This window comes from Euprymna scolopes, chromosome 1 (genome assembly GCF_053919585.1).
Source record: "Euprymna scolopes isolate OS-2025 chromosome 1, ASM5391958v1, whole genome shotgun sequence".
Lineage (NCBI taxonomy): Eukaryota > Metazoa > Mollusca > Cephalopoda > Sepiida > Sepiolidae > Euprymna > Euprymna scolopes.
The window spans coordinates 177,561,473-177,576,871 of NC_136482.1; the positions used below are offsets into that span (position 1 = coordinate 177,561,473).

At 33.4% G+C, this 15,399-nt stretch overlaps 1 protein-coding gene across 2 annotated transcripts in view; it reads right to left on the reverse strand.

The window, feature by feature from the left end:
- Nucleotides 1-15,399, reverse strand: part of LOC145277788 (unconventional myosin-XIX-like) — a 176,825-nt gene that overhangs the window by 134,138 nt on the left and 27,288 nt on the right. For both annotated transcript variants that reach the window (XM_080129594.1, XM_080129583.1), the window contains exons 8-12: nt 14,239-14,309; nt 12,564-12,633; nt 6,165-6,267; nt 4,851-4,947; nt 358-455 (exon numbers count right to left, since the gene is read on the reverse strand). In XM_080129594.1, coding sequence (XP_079985720.1) covers nt 358-455; nt 4,851-4,947; nt 6,165-6,267; nt 12,564-12,633; nt 14,239-14,309 — 439 coding nt within the window. The remainder of the gene's footprint in view (nt 1-357; nt 456-4,850; nt 4,948-6,164; nt 6,268-12,563; nt 12,634-14,238; nt 14,310-15,399) is intronic.

Sequence of the window (15,399 nt, forward strand, 5' to 3'; positions counted from 1 at the left end):
TTTTAAAAAGAAACACTTCTTCATGTTTGTATTAATAAACAGAACAGATATGTATGTAGCCATCTTGTTTTTTTTTGTTTTTTTTAATATGAATCATAATACTAATAATACTACAGCTACTACTAATGATATTAGTATAAATAAATTAAAATTTAAAAATCCCATTCCCCATTTATGAGCAGAGAAAGATACACTTCATACTTCCTACAATTAGCCCACACATTCATCCTCTGACCATAACACACACACACACACACACACACACCACTAGGGTGTATGTCTATATTTGAAAATGCTGGTAATGATAATACCCCTCATCTAAAAATAACAGAAATGTTTGAAAGAAAATGAACCTACTTGGAATATATCTTGCGTCTGATTTTCACTGACTCCAACTTCTTCTAAAGCTTGCAAAGTGTCCTGTAATTTCTTGTGGTCTAATGCAGCTTTTCTCCCTGAAGAAACAAAAACACGTTTTTAAAACATATCATCATTACTATTAGATACTAGTGGTGGGACGATTAATCAGAATCGTTAATCGTAAGAATCGTGTATTTTGGGGGGAATCGGAATCAGAATTGCATCGTTAAAAAAATACCTTAGATTTATGATTCTTTCATTACGATTCTCTTATATTTTTAAGTTGAACTGTTTGTTTGAAGTGAGATTAATGTTGTCCAAAATTTATGATAAAAACGTCATAGAACTTTTCATAACACATTTAATATAAGAATTTTATTAACTACTTTAAAGGTAATCTTTATTTATCTTAATGAGTTTTCTTATTCTGTCGGTCCTGGATATGACCTTAAACTATATCCAGTGGTGAGGCCTCAGCTTGCGGGCTTTGGGGAGTGTGGAGCCACCCTTTAATTGCCATTGCTCCCAGGTCCACTCTGACCCGGAGTAGTAGTACCTGTTAGGGTCCCAACTATGGGTTAAATAGAAACTGATTTGAAAACAACAAATATATTCTATTAAAAATTTTTCTTCAAAATCTTTGGATTCGGCATTAAATAACCTGAAAAGGGTTGATATGCCGTAAAACAAAAACAACCAACCAATCTTATTCCGTCACATACATAGGCACTGTCTGTTTCGAAACTTCAAGGCTCATGATTAGTTATATGTTTGCACTGTTGCGAAACTTTAGGGGTCGCGAGATAACATTTTTTTCAGTCTTTTTTGGTGGAAATCTTTTGAAAAATAAAGATAAATTATTGTAAGCTGCTTTGATCATTTCGTTTCCATCTTGCTTTTCTATTTATCTCTGGACACACATATGTATATAGCCAAACAAAAACAGAGGACAGAGACCTGGAGGGAAATATTTTTCCACCTCTGTCCAAGCAAGAAAAATGTTCCACCCCCAAAAATAACCTGCCAAAAGTATAACAGCAAAAATTATTTCAGTGAGGCTAACCTAGACCATATAAGATCGGAAATAGCAGCCCTCATAAGAAACAATAAATATTCATTGAATAATCCTAACACAATTCCTACAATTCCCATCACTAATTTATTGTTGATTTCACTTGATAATCTCCCCTTTCATAAAAGACTTCATCACTGTTTCCTGACTTAAACCCTAAAAGAATCTGGTGATCCTAGTCTTCAGCTTGTCCTTTGTGTTGTAGCTTGATCTGTTGTATCTTGTTCCACTACGTCTCATATAAGAATTTGATGAGGTTGCAATCAGGCAAGTTGGAAGGTCAAATAGCAGATGTCTGTGCCTTCTTCATGATATGGTAAGCTGCCGAGTCTTGATGCCACATGTACAGCCTTATGCAGTTATGTAATTGATTCAGGGTTTTATTACTTTCCTCAGAATTTAGATGTAGTGTTCAGTCTGAGATCTACAGTGAAAAAGTAGGGTGGTATGATGTCATCGTCAGTGATGGACTCTTGATTATGTATTTTTCTCTCTGATGTTATCTTGTAGTCCAATCCACTGCACCTATACAATTTTTTTTTCTAACCTTTTTTGCCATCCACCTGCAGATGCTGAAGAACTTTGAAATGACAAAAAAAAAAAAAAAGATTTCAACGAAGATTCAAAGAAGCACTCTATGCCGTTTCTACAAATATGAACATTCAAAATTGTCCATAATCAATTATTCGGCCCCCATCCCAAGAATGGAAATATAGTCAATGTTTTTCAACGGTGGTCAACGACATGGTCTGACAAGTTGTACACCAGGTTCAAATCAAGTTAATTCCACAGAAACTCTTTCAATTAGGATGTTAGCAACCTTTACGTGATCCCTCCTGTAATAATCTGACATCTTTCTAGAAAGAATTCTAACTAGAAAGATATTGGAGAAATGAATACCAACAACAGAATCATCTACTTCATTCAAAATAGTAGTGAATAGTAGAATAATAAGTGATGTCTTTTTCTCTTCCCTGCAACCTCTTTTCTACAGAAGAGGTGTTGCGAGTCTGTCTCCGTACTATCATTAGTTTCATGGCAAGTGCTCATCTGAGCTCTAACCTATGATTCTCTCTTGCCAAACTTTCACAAAAAAACACTCGACTAGACAACTGCTACCAACAATTTCCTCCACTCTCCATCTGTGCCTAAATCTAAACGCAGATTCCATGAATAAAGCTTCTTTCCTAGAACTGCTCGCCCGTGGAACTCTGTTCCACTGGCTACAACATGGTCATCTTGAAGTCCAATGTAAACAAGTTTTTGTTGAGCTGTTTCCTTAAATAATCAAACTATAATCAATTTCCATCACTAACGATTACTATGCCATTGTCTTGATGACCACTGGACACTAATTAACACTTATCCTCAAGTGGCCTTTGAGCCTTGATAAGTAGAGACTCTCTTGCAAAAAAAAAAAAAAATGAATGAATGAAAAAGACTGAAAGTGGAAGTATTAAAAAAATGCATAAAATTAAAAACTTGAAAATTAAAATGTTTTTTTCGCATGTGTATACGAATATTATTTGCCTCAGAAAATAAATATATATATAAAAAAAAAAAATAATAAAACAAAACATGCAGATCATTAAAGCAATTTTTATTGAATTTGAAACTTGGATAGTATGCATTGCTTCTGATCTGATAATATTGGTCATAAGTATTTGTCTTTCTTTTGTTATCTAAAGCATGTACGAATATGAAATACTTTTTTTTTTTTTTTTAATCACTGATTTTAATGAGCTTCAAACTGTAAAAAAATAACAAAATTTATATAGACCAGGGAACCAAGTGAAAATTCCATGAATGCTTTTCTTTTTAAAAAACATTTTGTTTTAGCTTTATCTTTTGCATATTTTTCTTATAGTTATAAGTTATAAATCAAGACTTGTTAGTTAAAATATATAGTAATTAAATGAATCTTACATATAATACTTAGCAGTTCCGCCCAGCTTTGCTTGGGCCCTATGTACTGTTCATAACTTTATGTGCATATGTATATATTAAAAAGTGTGAATATGTACGGTAATGCCTTTTTATATAATAGGCTTCCTTAACTACCATTGAGAAAAGTTGGTAGAGACCGCAGATGTCAAATATTTTGTTAACTTTGACCCCAAATTTGACCCCTTAATATTTATTGTTTTGGGCTCAAATTAAATTAAAATGTTTGACCCATGTCCAAGTAAGCTACATCTAAAATTTCAAGTGTTTAGACCCAAAATTCGTGGAGGAGTTTGGTAGAGTCTGCAAAGGTCAACTCTGTAAACTTTGACCTCTTGCCAACCAAATTTTCGCCTAAAAACTGATTAAGAAGCTTGCTGCATGTCTGAATACACTTTATGTAAAATTTCAAATGTTTAGACACAAAATGGCTTAATAGTTTGCTAGAGACCGCAAAGGTTAAATCTTTTGAACTTTGACCACTTGGAAGCCAAATTTTCAGCAAAAAAAATGATTAAAAAGTTTGCTCTATGTCTGAATGCACTTTATGTAAAATTTCAAATGTTTAGATCAACAATTAACTGCAGAGGTCAATTTTTTAAAAACTTTGATCCAAATTATGACCCCTTAACATTTATTGTTTTGCGCTCAAATCAAATTATAAAGTTAGATCCATGTCCCAGTAACCTATATCTAAAATGTCAAGTGTTTAGACCCAAAACTGGTGGAGGAGTTTGGTAGAGTTCTCAAAAGTCAAATCGTTGAACTTTGATCCCTTAACAGCCAAATTTCTGTCTGAAACCTGATTAAAAAGATTTTCTCAAATCTCAATACCCTCTTATGTCAAATCTCGAGTCTGCAGACTGAAAATTGACAGAGTTATTTGGTAGGGAAGTGTACACACACAGACAGACACACACAGATTTTCACTTTTATAAATATATAGATTTTGGTTGCAGAAATTCCCCTCTGAACACCATTAACATAGGTTTGCAATAACAGATGTTACATACAAATTTAATATGTCTAAGATATTATCCACCATCTTACGTAACTGTAGAATACCATTACATACATATTTATTTGTTATATTAAAAACCTACATTTCATCCTAGGAGCGCCATTACCACTATCGTCAAGACCTACAGAGGAAGTAGTTTGTATTTTTCCCTCTTTTACAAAACACCTCCCACCGGCCCCACTCAATACTGGGAAATACATACACCGTCATATCTTTCTTTGTAACTGCCTCACGAACTCATGCACATACCATTCTAACATTCTGTACATCTTTTCATAATAACATTTGATATCATAGAAGTCGACAACATTCACTCAGACAAGTTATTTTCAAATATTTTAGCAAACAGAAAGAAAATTTCATCATAAATGTCATTTCTTAAACATGCGAGAACATTTTTATGATAAAACAAAAAAAAAAAAAAAATGAGTAAAAGGAAAAAGAATTCAATACCTGAATGGCTTGGAAGAATTCTGAATTTGGAATTTTCATTAATACACAAATTCTGAAAACGACTGTTATTGTTTTCTTCTTTTAAACCTTGCAGCATCTTTAACAAAATAAAAAAAAGAAAAAAAGTCATTAAAACAAATAAGGATGCATTCAATTAAAAGGTTAAATGAAAAATATATTCTTGTCCAGAATTTCCCCTATATTCTATCATACGAATTTTAAAATAGAATATAAGGGGAATTCTGGACAAGCCGGAAGCCACTCAAGGATAAGGATTAATGAGTGTACAGTAGTCAATGGGGAAAATGTCGGAATAATCGTTAGTAGTGGAAATTTGGTAAATTGGATTACTTAAGGGGACGACTCATTAAGAACTTGTTCACGTTGGACTTGAAGATGACCATATTGTAGTCAACTGGAAAGCAGGAAAATGCAACAGAATTCCGCCAGGCGTGCAGTTCTAAGAAAGAAGCTAATGATTACTATGAAATTATCCCATTCACTACTGTACACTCAATAACCCTTGTCCTCGAGTGGCTTCCAGGCCTTGATAAGTAGTGACCCGTATATACATAAAAAAAATGTAAGCCAAAACACACACACACACACACACACACACACACACACACACACACAAAATGCCATGCTGCCAAAACACATGTATATTACTTATAGGCACTATAATCACATTGATATCCACATTTCTAAGCCTGGTGACTATTTATTGAACTTTCTTTACAAAACACATGTTATCAAAAGTTGATAATCGAAAGAATCCGATTAAAGAAGGAATAGTTCAATTTTGACCAAAGTTAACATCCTTATACAGCCTAACATCACAAATGCATTTGAGAAGTTTTATCACGACACAAGCATAAGGGGCAATATATAAAATCAACAGTAGATTCTTTGATATAACAGAGGGGGGGGGCACATATGAAATGCACCTTTCTGTTAGAGCACAATTGAACTATGATACTTGAATTTTGCTTTTTAAACTTTAACTCAAGCTGTTATGTATAAAAATAATTTTTATAAAATCAACACTAGGTTCTCTACAGTGCAACGTAGACTACAATGTATTGTGGACTAATTCTCTACGAGGGGGTGGGTGGGCATGTGAGCTCCTTCTGGTGCACCACAGTGGGTTCCCGACTAGAGCAGGCAATCAATCGATTTGGTTGACGAATGGGCAATTTTACTGATTTCGATGACAAACATATTGGAAGTGTGGAACATTCATTGATCTTCTTTCAATCCTGGGTAACGTTGGGTCTCCCTGCTAGTTTACAAGAAAATAAAGATAAAACCTACCTGGTAGAAAATATGGAAATTGCATTCTCCGACACCTTGATGCGTCACTCGAGTTTTCTCCAATAAGTAAGTGCTTATTGCAGCACTTTTCATACTGCCAGATCTGGAAGATGAAAAGTGTTAAAATAAAATGAAAATTATTAATAAACTGGAATCAAAACTTTTTAGTGTTCAAAACCAACGGATATTTATGAACATGTGAAACGAATTGATTAAATAAAATTTAACGTCGGAAAAAAGAGGAATGGTACATTTTTGAACGATTACAATTAGTTAGAATTATGTTTCTGAACTTTTTTTTTAGGCGACCATTCTATGATCTAAAACATAAACGAAAATAAAATGCTGTAATAGAAGAAACTATGCACACAAGCAGCAGCATGTCTGTTTCAACTATCAGATGACGGGATTAGGGAAGGAAAAAGAAAAGAAAATCTTGAGTTTGTAGACGGATTCGTTATGTACATATGGCATTAATTTGCATGAGAGGAATAGCGTCTATAAGACAGACGAATTAGAGAGGACAGGGAGCTGAGTTTTTGATAGTTGAGAAAGAGCATAAACTTTGAGAGTTAGTGTTGTGAATTGAGTTAAGAGTTGATCCAAATTGTGGAGTTGGTGAGAAGGAGTTCTAACATTTTTTTTTTTTTTTGCATAACAGATTGATAATTTGTATTATTATATTTACTTCCTTTTTAGAAAGTTAGACATAAGATCAAGTGTTGGTTTGATGAAAGTGTTTTTGTGGAATGAACTGCATTTGAACTTGGAACATACAGGTTTTTGTATACTAATGACATTAACCCTAGGCAGGTTGTATCAAGGGAATATTAAATTCACAAGTGACCCCCAGTCACATGCATCTAGGCTTTCAGTCCATGTTGTTTACCACTTAGCCGTTCCCATCAAATTAAAAGGTTCCAGAGAGATGCATAATCTATATTATTCACATGAAGCCATGGTGCCACGGATAAAGTGCTAAGTACAATTAGTTCCAAGTGATAGTCTTCTGGAGATTGAAAGTTCAATCGACAGTACAGGTGATACTACGAATATAATTAAGATTTCTCTACTTGGTCATAGCTGTAAAATGAGAGTAATCTACTTCTATGGATTAAATAAAGAGGTTCAGTTTGCAATTGTATATAGATTTCAGAGTTCAACAAGACAACTGGAGAAGGTCTGAGGTTATATTAGTCAAAACAAAACAAAAAAAATTTTAAATGAAAAGTATACAAATAATACAAACTAGCTGAAATACTCATATCTGGGCGGGCTCCTAATACTCTTGATCGCTTTAATAAATATACTGAACGAGATGTCAAAAATCATTAAAAGAATCCTGTAAAATGGATTACGGATTTCTGTCCTTAAAAATGATTCATCCTTTTTCTTTTCATATGAATGAAAAGGTTGACAAAATCAATAGTAAAAGAAAACAGTATACAAATAACACAAACTAGCTGAAATACCCATCTCTAGGCATGTTTCTAATAATCTTGATCATCTATCTATTAATACGATAGCATACGTGTTATTTTCTGTGCCACGCTTACATCCAGGTCGTTTAATTATTATGTACTTCCATTTCTTATCAGAAATAATTTTACCAAGAATTCTTCATAAGTTTTGGTTTCAGTTTCGATTATAACTGATGGCACTCTAGTAATCTATTTTTTTTATAAGTAATTTTATCAAGAATTCTTCATAAGTTTTGGTTTTGATTATGGCTGAAGGAACTCAAGTTATATATATATATATACATATATTTTTTTCATAAGTTTTTATTTCGGTTTTGATTCAAGCTAATGCACCCAAGTCATATGGATATATATTTTTTTTATTTCTTAAATCGCAACTTTATAATATATAAAAAATCAATAGAACATTAACTCTATAATAATAATATATACGAAATCTGCAAGAATTAAAATATCATATTTAAGCGTACTTTACGACCAGGCTTTGCCAGGCGTTCATGCTAGCTTAGATAAATACTTTTGTAGTTTTAACAAAAGAGCTACAATATCAGAGCATCTCCATTTACACGAACATCTACAGAATGCCAACATCAATATATTACATATGAATGAGTCCCCTGTGGAATTTTCCTAGGTCCCGCTAGTTTTAATAAATATAATAGATGAAATGTCAAAAACCATAAAAGCAGCCTGTCATGGTGAAAAACTGTATGAAAATAAATTCTACATAACAAAAATAATAAAAGTTTATGGAGCTTAAGACCCATAAAATATTTACTGACGTTCATTTTATTTCCCTAACTTACAAATTGCATACATCTCTGGAACTTTGGTTTTTATCTGGATTTCTTTTTGTTCATTTACGTGTCACTAGCAGGGCAACCTGGTGTTGCCCAGGGTCATTAAAAAATAAAATGAAAGATGTTAAAAAGTATATGTAATATATTTATATTAAATTTTTTATCTCTCTATCTCTCTTTCCCCCGTCTTTGTTTTTTCATATTCGTCTCTGCCACCTGTCTTTTACCTCTGTGTAGCCCATTCCTCTCTATTGAAAATAATAATAATATAAGTCCTCTGGCCTTCGTCAGGTGCTTAACCGCAATGGGATAGAAATGCTGAATCTCTTAACTGTATCCTCAGTAATTACTGCCTTCCATAGTTGTTGTCGTTTTGCCAGGTTTTGGCCAACTAATCCTCTGGCCGGCTTTGGGTAGGACTGAAACCGCTATCTTCAGACAGTGTCCACCTGGAACTGTAGAGATTTAACGTCTCTATTCACTGCGCCGGTATGGAAGGCAGTAATTACTGAGGATACAGTTAAGAGATTCAGCATTCCTATTCCATCGCGGTTAACCACTTGACAAAGGCCAGAGGAATAGTTGGCTGAAACGTCATGAAACAACAACTATGAAGATGAGGATAACAGTCTTCAAATAAATAATAAAAATTCAATTTAGTTTCTAGTCAGTAAAAATAGTTACGAACAGGTCAAAATTAAAAAAAAAAAAACATTGACCATGGCAGAAGTTGATTAAACTTGTTACTTCTGCGTGTGCACAAATATACAGCAGTTGTAGGTTAAACAATGTTATTTTTTGCAATTTTTGTATATGTCTGGATTTAGGTCATATGGCAATGGGTAAGGCTGCAGAGCTATATGCTTTGGCTTTGATTCTAGCTGATGGCACCATAGTCATATGCTTTTTTACTTTTGAAATCACTACTATATATTGGGTACAATATAATAATCAATAGAGAATTGGCTCTATAATAAATACAACATCTGCATATATTAAAATATCGTATTTAAGTGTATTTTACAACTAGACAATGCTAGGTGGGATGCTAGTATATATATTTGCCCACAAGTCCAAATTCAGACTTGCATTCAAATGTATAAGAATGTATAATATAATAATCTATAGAGTATTGGTTTTATAATAATATGAAATCTGCATAAATTAAAATATCATATTTAAGCATATTTTATGATCGGGCAATGCAAAGTGGCCTGCTAGTATAATTGATAACATTGCAATTAGTTGACCCGCCCTCACCCACCCCCGATAAAACCTGGTCCAGTTGACTTCCAACCTCCAAAAAATTAATATTTTTTTCCTTTTCCTTTTTTTTTTAAAACTAAATTGTCACTACTTATCAAGGCCCAATGGCCACTCAAGGATAAGGGTTAATGAATGTAAAGTGGTAGTGTAGTAATCGTTAATGGTGTAAATTGAGTAGAGAGCAATGCTGATCAAGAAAATACAAACTTTGTGGGTATTTGTACTTTTTGACCTTTAGCTGGACATGCAAACATTTGCCGTTTGTTTTTTATTTTAACTTTATATACTCGTGCCTTCTTTATGTAAAAGGAAAACAAAGATTAACAACAAAAAAATATGTATCTCACCCCCCCCCTCCCCCAATTCTGAGGATGAGGCAAAATCTTTTAGTCATCTCTTGTATCTTTTTTCTATCTTCTGCTGCACCAGTTCCTTTTGTCCTCAAACTCTCTCACGGTTTCTGCATTTCTTGCATATCATGTGATAATTACTCGTCAGTAATTAGCTGTTCTATTCTACAACTGTCATATTTTGAATCTGCACAAAACACCCAACATTTGGATCAGCCTAGTTTGATACAGAAGCTATTCAATATTTTATACTGTAACCATTGGTGCATTCTAAACAATCATTATACATGCTTCATTCAACATCGAAAAACCCAGCAGTGCTTTTTTCCTTTCCAGGAATTGTAATTGATTTCTCCTTAAAACAATGGCTGTTCCATGGTTAACAAGTTTGCTTTACTTGGAAACAATTAGAATTCATAGAACACTCAACATCAAGTATTTGTTCTGGCAGCCATCTTCTATGAACCTTTTTCTTTTTGCAACATTATATTGTCATGCATTTTTTTTTTTATCTAAGCAAAGAATTTCTAATTTTTCTGAAGAGTGTATGCATGAAAAGAGATGGTATTTATATAATAATAACTGTTTGTTTCTGCATCACAAAACAAATCATGTACTGAAGTTTTAACATGCTGGAAGAGCTGTTTTGCATTTAAAATAAATATTTGGATCTTGGGATGTAACCATACTAATATTCAATATATATATATATATATATATATATATACTAGCAGGGAGACCCAATGACCCCCGGGATTGAATGATGATTAAAGAATATTTCACACTTCTATATTTGTATTGCCATCAAAATCCATGAAATCGCCCAGGAGGAAGCTTCACGTGCTTCCATGCAGTAACTTAGTTTAAAATATATGTTATACTACATTGCATTCTAGAAAACCTACTGTTTCTTTTATAAAATTATTTTATATAAATTCTCTCAATTAACGAAAAAAAACATTAGGAAATTTACGTGCTGGATTTGAACCTACAGACAACGTCATGCAAAAAAAAAAACAAAAAAAAACTTACACACCGTAGAATTTTCACTGCCCGTTGTTCTATCATTATTGCTAAGCGATGACATGGAAAAAATAGCTTTACCGATGATAGATAAATTAAAATAACGGTTTCCATTATCAATTTTCGGTAATTATCAGGGGTATTCTGAGACAAAACTTAACTAAGATCACTCCCAGACTTATACACTTAAGTTCTGTAAATTTTAAAGAAAATCTGTTCAACTGTTTCAGAGTCTATAAGAAACGAATTCACACACACACAAAGTTGCATTCATATAATTGTAGATAGATATATATATACATATATATATATAAATATATATAAAATAGAAAAATCTTATTATTGAAAATTTATTCAAGTTTTCAAAAAACATTATAAACCTGTAAAGAAGGTATACAAAATTTTTCATTATCTGACAAGGAATATAAAAAAAACTTGAAAAACCTTATTCCACAGAGTTTCAAAAAATGCAATGCAAAATATACAATAAATTTTGCAGATTAATGCATTGAAAGAAACTATATATATATATATATATATATATATATATATATATATATATATATATATATATATATATATATACATACATAATTGTGTGGTGTTTGTAAGAAAGAACCCCAGCAAAGTTCTCAATAATAAAAAAATAAATAAATAAAAAATAAGAGCATAATATTTATTTTAAAATTTTACAAAGTCAGAAAAACATTGATACCATCTGTTTCAAATTCGATATAAGGTGACCAGCTTATGGTAAAAAAAAATATTGGATTCTCTTCAGCCTCTGTTTTTATCTGTTCTTCAATAATAAATACATATTATTGTTATTATTACTGTTTATTTTTTAGCCAAGATGCACCTGAAAAACGTCCGAGGCTAATTATATTGTGAGAATAACACTCGCAATGAGAACAGCAGTCTGAATAATCAAAACCGTCTTTGAAATCTAGTGGGCGATGCTCTTTTCCCCTCTGTACTTCCTCTTTCTCATAGAAGAGACTTTGCGAGTCTGTCTCTGTGCTATCATAACTTTTATGGTAGGTGCTAGACTGAGCTTCAATCTATGGTCCTTCCCCATAAAACGTTTGAAACAAATACATGTCTAACTGCAACTACTGCCAACAATTTCCCACATTCATTACCTGTGCCAAAAACAAAACATAAATTCCATGAGAAGAGTTACTTTCTTAGAACTGTCCGTCTGTGGAATGCAATACCACAGGTTTGCTTCCCTGCTGCTGACTAGAACATGGTTGTCTTCAAATCTAATTTGAATAAATTCCTATTAAACCATCTTCTTAGAGAATCTAGCTCTACCTAAGTTCTGATATCTGGCTGTCTTACATCAACCTAACATTTAACCCTTATCCTCGAGTGGCTGCCAGGCTTTGATAAGTGGTGACGTCCCTAAAAAAAAAAAAAAAAAAAAAAAAAAGTACTTACACTAAATTCATGCTCCTATACTTATTAATTACTTACCTATAAAAATGCAATTCAATGAACTTGCCAAATCTGGAACTGTTTTCATTTCTGGTTGTTGTGGCATTTCCTAAAAATAATAAAAACAAAAAAAAAATGACACAGCACTGTCAATATGAAATAATAGAAGTAATTACTAACATGTGTCGTAAAGGTAGACAAAAAGTATGGTCAGGGTTAGATAGATGACACACCCAGAAAATCAACATCTATTACCACAAGTTTGTTTCATTGATAGTGTATACTCTCCATCCAAAATGACCCCCAAAAATTATGCTTTGCTAGTGTTCACACTGGCTATTAACGAAAATAAAAAGCGAAATCATTTTGTTAAATAATTATTGTAATTGGTTTAAGAATTTTGATGATGCAATTTGTGTTAAGATTTTTTTTTTGGTGACATCAGACAATGGACAGGAGAGTTTATTAGGTTTTAGTGAATAAAAAAATTTCCGAGTACAAATAAGTTTCTGATTGTTAGGTTAATGTAAGACAGTCAAATCAGAACTTAGGTAGAGCTAAAGTGAATGCCCAGATGTACTTGGCTCTTATACAGGTAGAGAATTGCATCAGTAGTGAAATATCTACTGGAGCAGTAGAAGGATCCCACTATTGTGTTATTTTATTGTTGGGTTATAGAAAAAAGAAAAGGACTGCTGCTTATGTGAAAAGTAAACGTCTTTGTTGTAAGGAAAAAAGAACACAAAATAATTTGGCTTGCGTGTATGTTTGCTTTTTAACTCAAAATAATTTATAGGAATTAATTTATATACGTCATTTAGTCATGCAAGTTATAAATAATCTTTCAGAAAATTAAAACCTTTTTAAATCAAATGAAATAAATTGCTTTAAATAATGGCGAGGTGTTGAATTAATACATTAAAAAAAAAAAAAAAGAACGTCCACAAATAACGGGAGATTCAATGACAAACAAAGAAGAGAAAGACGACAAGACAAACGTAGATATCCACTGAAGCAAAAGAAACAATTCATAAAAAAAGATAATAATGCGTAAATGTAATACGGAGGTGCCACCTCCCTCCCCCTTCATCACTTGCGGTGAAGTTTCACATTTCTGGGTCTAAATGTAGTTAGTGGTCATCCATACATTTCTTATAGTAGTCTTTTTTTGTGCCACTTAAATGTAAGGGTCTACTATTTAGAATCATGCCTACACGGACATTATGTAGGGAGTTGAGCAGTGAGATGCCTATTCATATTACATTTAAATTCCTGTGTGTTTATACAGTCAGTGAAGCAAGGAACAAGGAAGGGAATTACACAGTTTAGCAATTTGAGAGAAAAAAAACTATTAAAGTAGGAAACTTTCTGGCATGTGTGAACCTCTTCAGTGAAGGGGTTAGATTTGGCTGCTTGTTAGGTTATTCAGAGGATATTTACGTTGGCTGGGGGGGGGGAACAAGTGCTACGGGTTTGTCAGAGTACAATTCATTAAAGTGCTTGTAAAATAAGCACAGGTTGCAACATTGTGGTGATGGGGCAGGGGTTGGAGTTTGGTTGATAGTGTGAAACCTATTAAATTGGAGACTTATTTTTTTTGACCCTATCTTCAAAAGAGATGCACCAGCCGAGACGTGGCAACAATACTCCATGCATGGGCAAATGGTGGCTTTGTAGAGATACAGGATACTGTCAGGTAGTCAAAATAACTTACCAAAAGCTTCCAAAATTGGATTAGATTTCAATATTTTCTTCTCAATGTTGTTACTCGTTAAAGAATTCTCCCTAGAAAAGGAAAAATAAAATGTACATAAAGAAATAATTTTAATGCATTTCATTTTTTTCTTCATAAATAATTTTCTTCAGCAAAAAATAAAAATTAATTTTTTATTGAAGTTATTCAGAAATTTTGTTATCTTAATTATACCATAGGCACACAGGGTGGAGCTGGTGTGATAGCAAGAGTTAGGAGTGGATGAAGTAAGTTCAGGGAACTGTTATTACTAACCAGCAGAGCGTTATCACTGTTGGTCAAGAGAAACATCTATCAGGTATGTGCAAGCAGTGTGATGATCTATGGAAGTGAAAACTGGCCAGTCAGGATTAAGGATATGTGTCATTTGGAGAGAAATAATAATGAGAATGATACGGGGGTTGTGCAATATGAGTCTTAAACAGACTTAGATCTGATGACTACAGAAGAAGATGAAATCTGGACAGTATAGAGAGATATGTGCAAAACAGGAGACTTTGTTGGTTTGGTCACATGAAAGAATCTGGGTCGATGTAAAACAGTTTAGTTAGAAGGCCAAGGAAAACACGGGAGGAAATGATAAGGATAGATTTGAAAGAAAGAGGGGTAAATATGGACTTGGCCAGAAACAGACAACTCATGGGGAGTTGAAGCACAGATGCTATGCCTGTCATTTTAGTGCTGTGCTACTCGACTCAAGAATACTGCACAGTGGCATGGGTTCCTACTGCAAAGGTCGATGACGAGCTTGACAAGGCATGCGGGACAACCTGCCATCTCTCCAAAGGATGTCCGGAATCACTTTGTCACAAATCCGTCAAGAGGCAATAATGAGGCAGAGCAACGACAATCACCATCCCTTATTTGAACATCAAGAGATGCTGCAGTGACTACCATTCTATAAGAGCTTTGCCCCTAATCACAGGCCTTGGACGAACACACCAGCGTCCTTGGTGAAATAAATCAGTCAAAGACAACAACAATGAAGTCCTTCCAGCAAAGAAGACCTCCCAGCAGACTGCGCTCCCTCGGAAAGAAGGAGCAACACTCAACTGGGATCGAGCAAAGTTTACCTAAACACGGATTAACCTACACAAGTGGGGCTATGTACAGGACACTTGG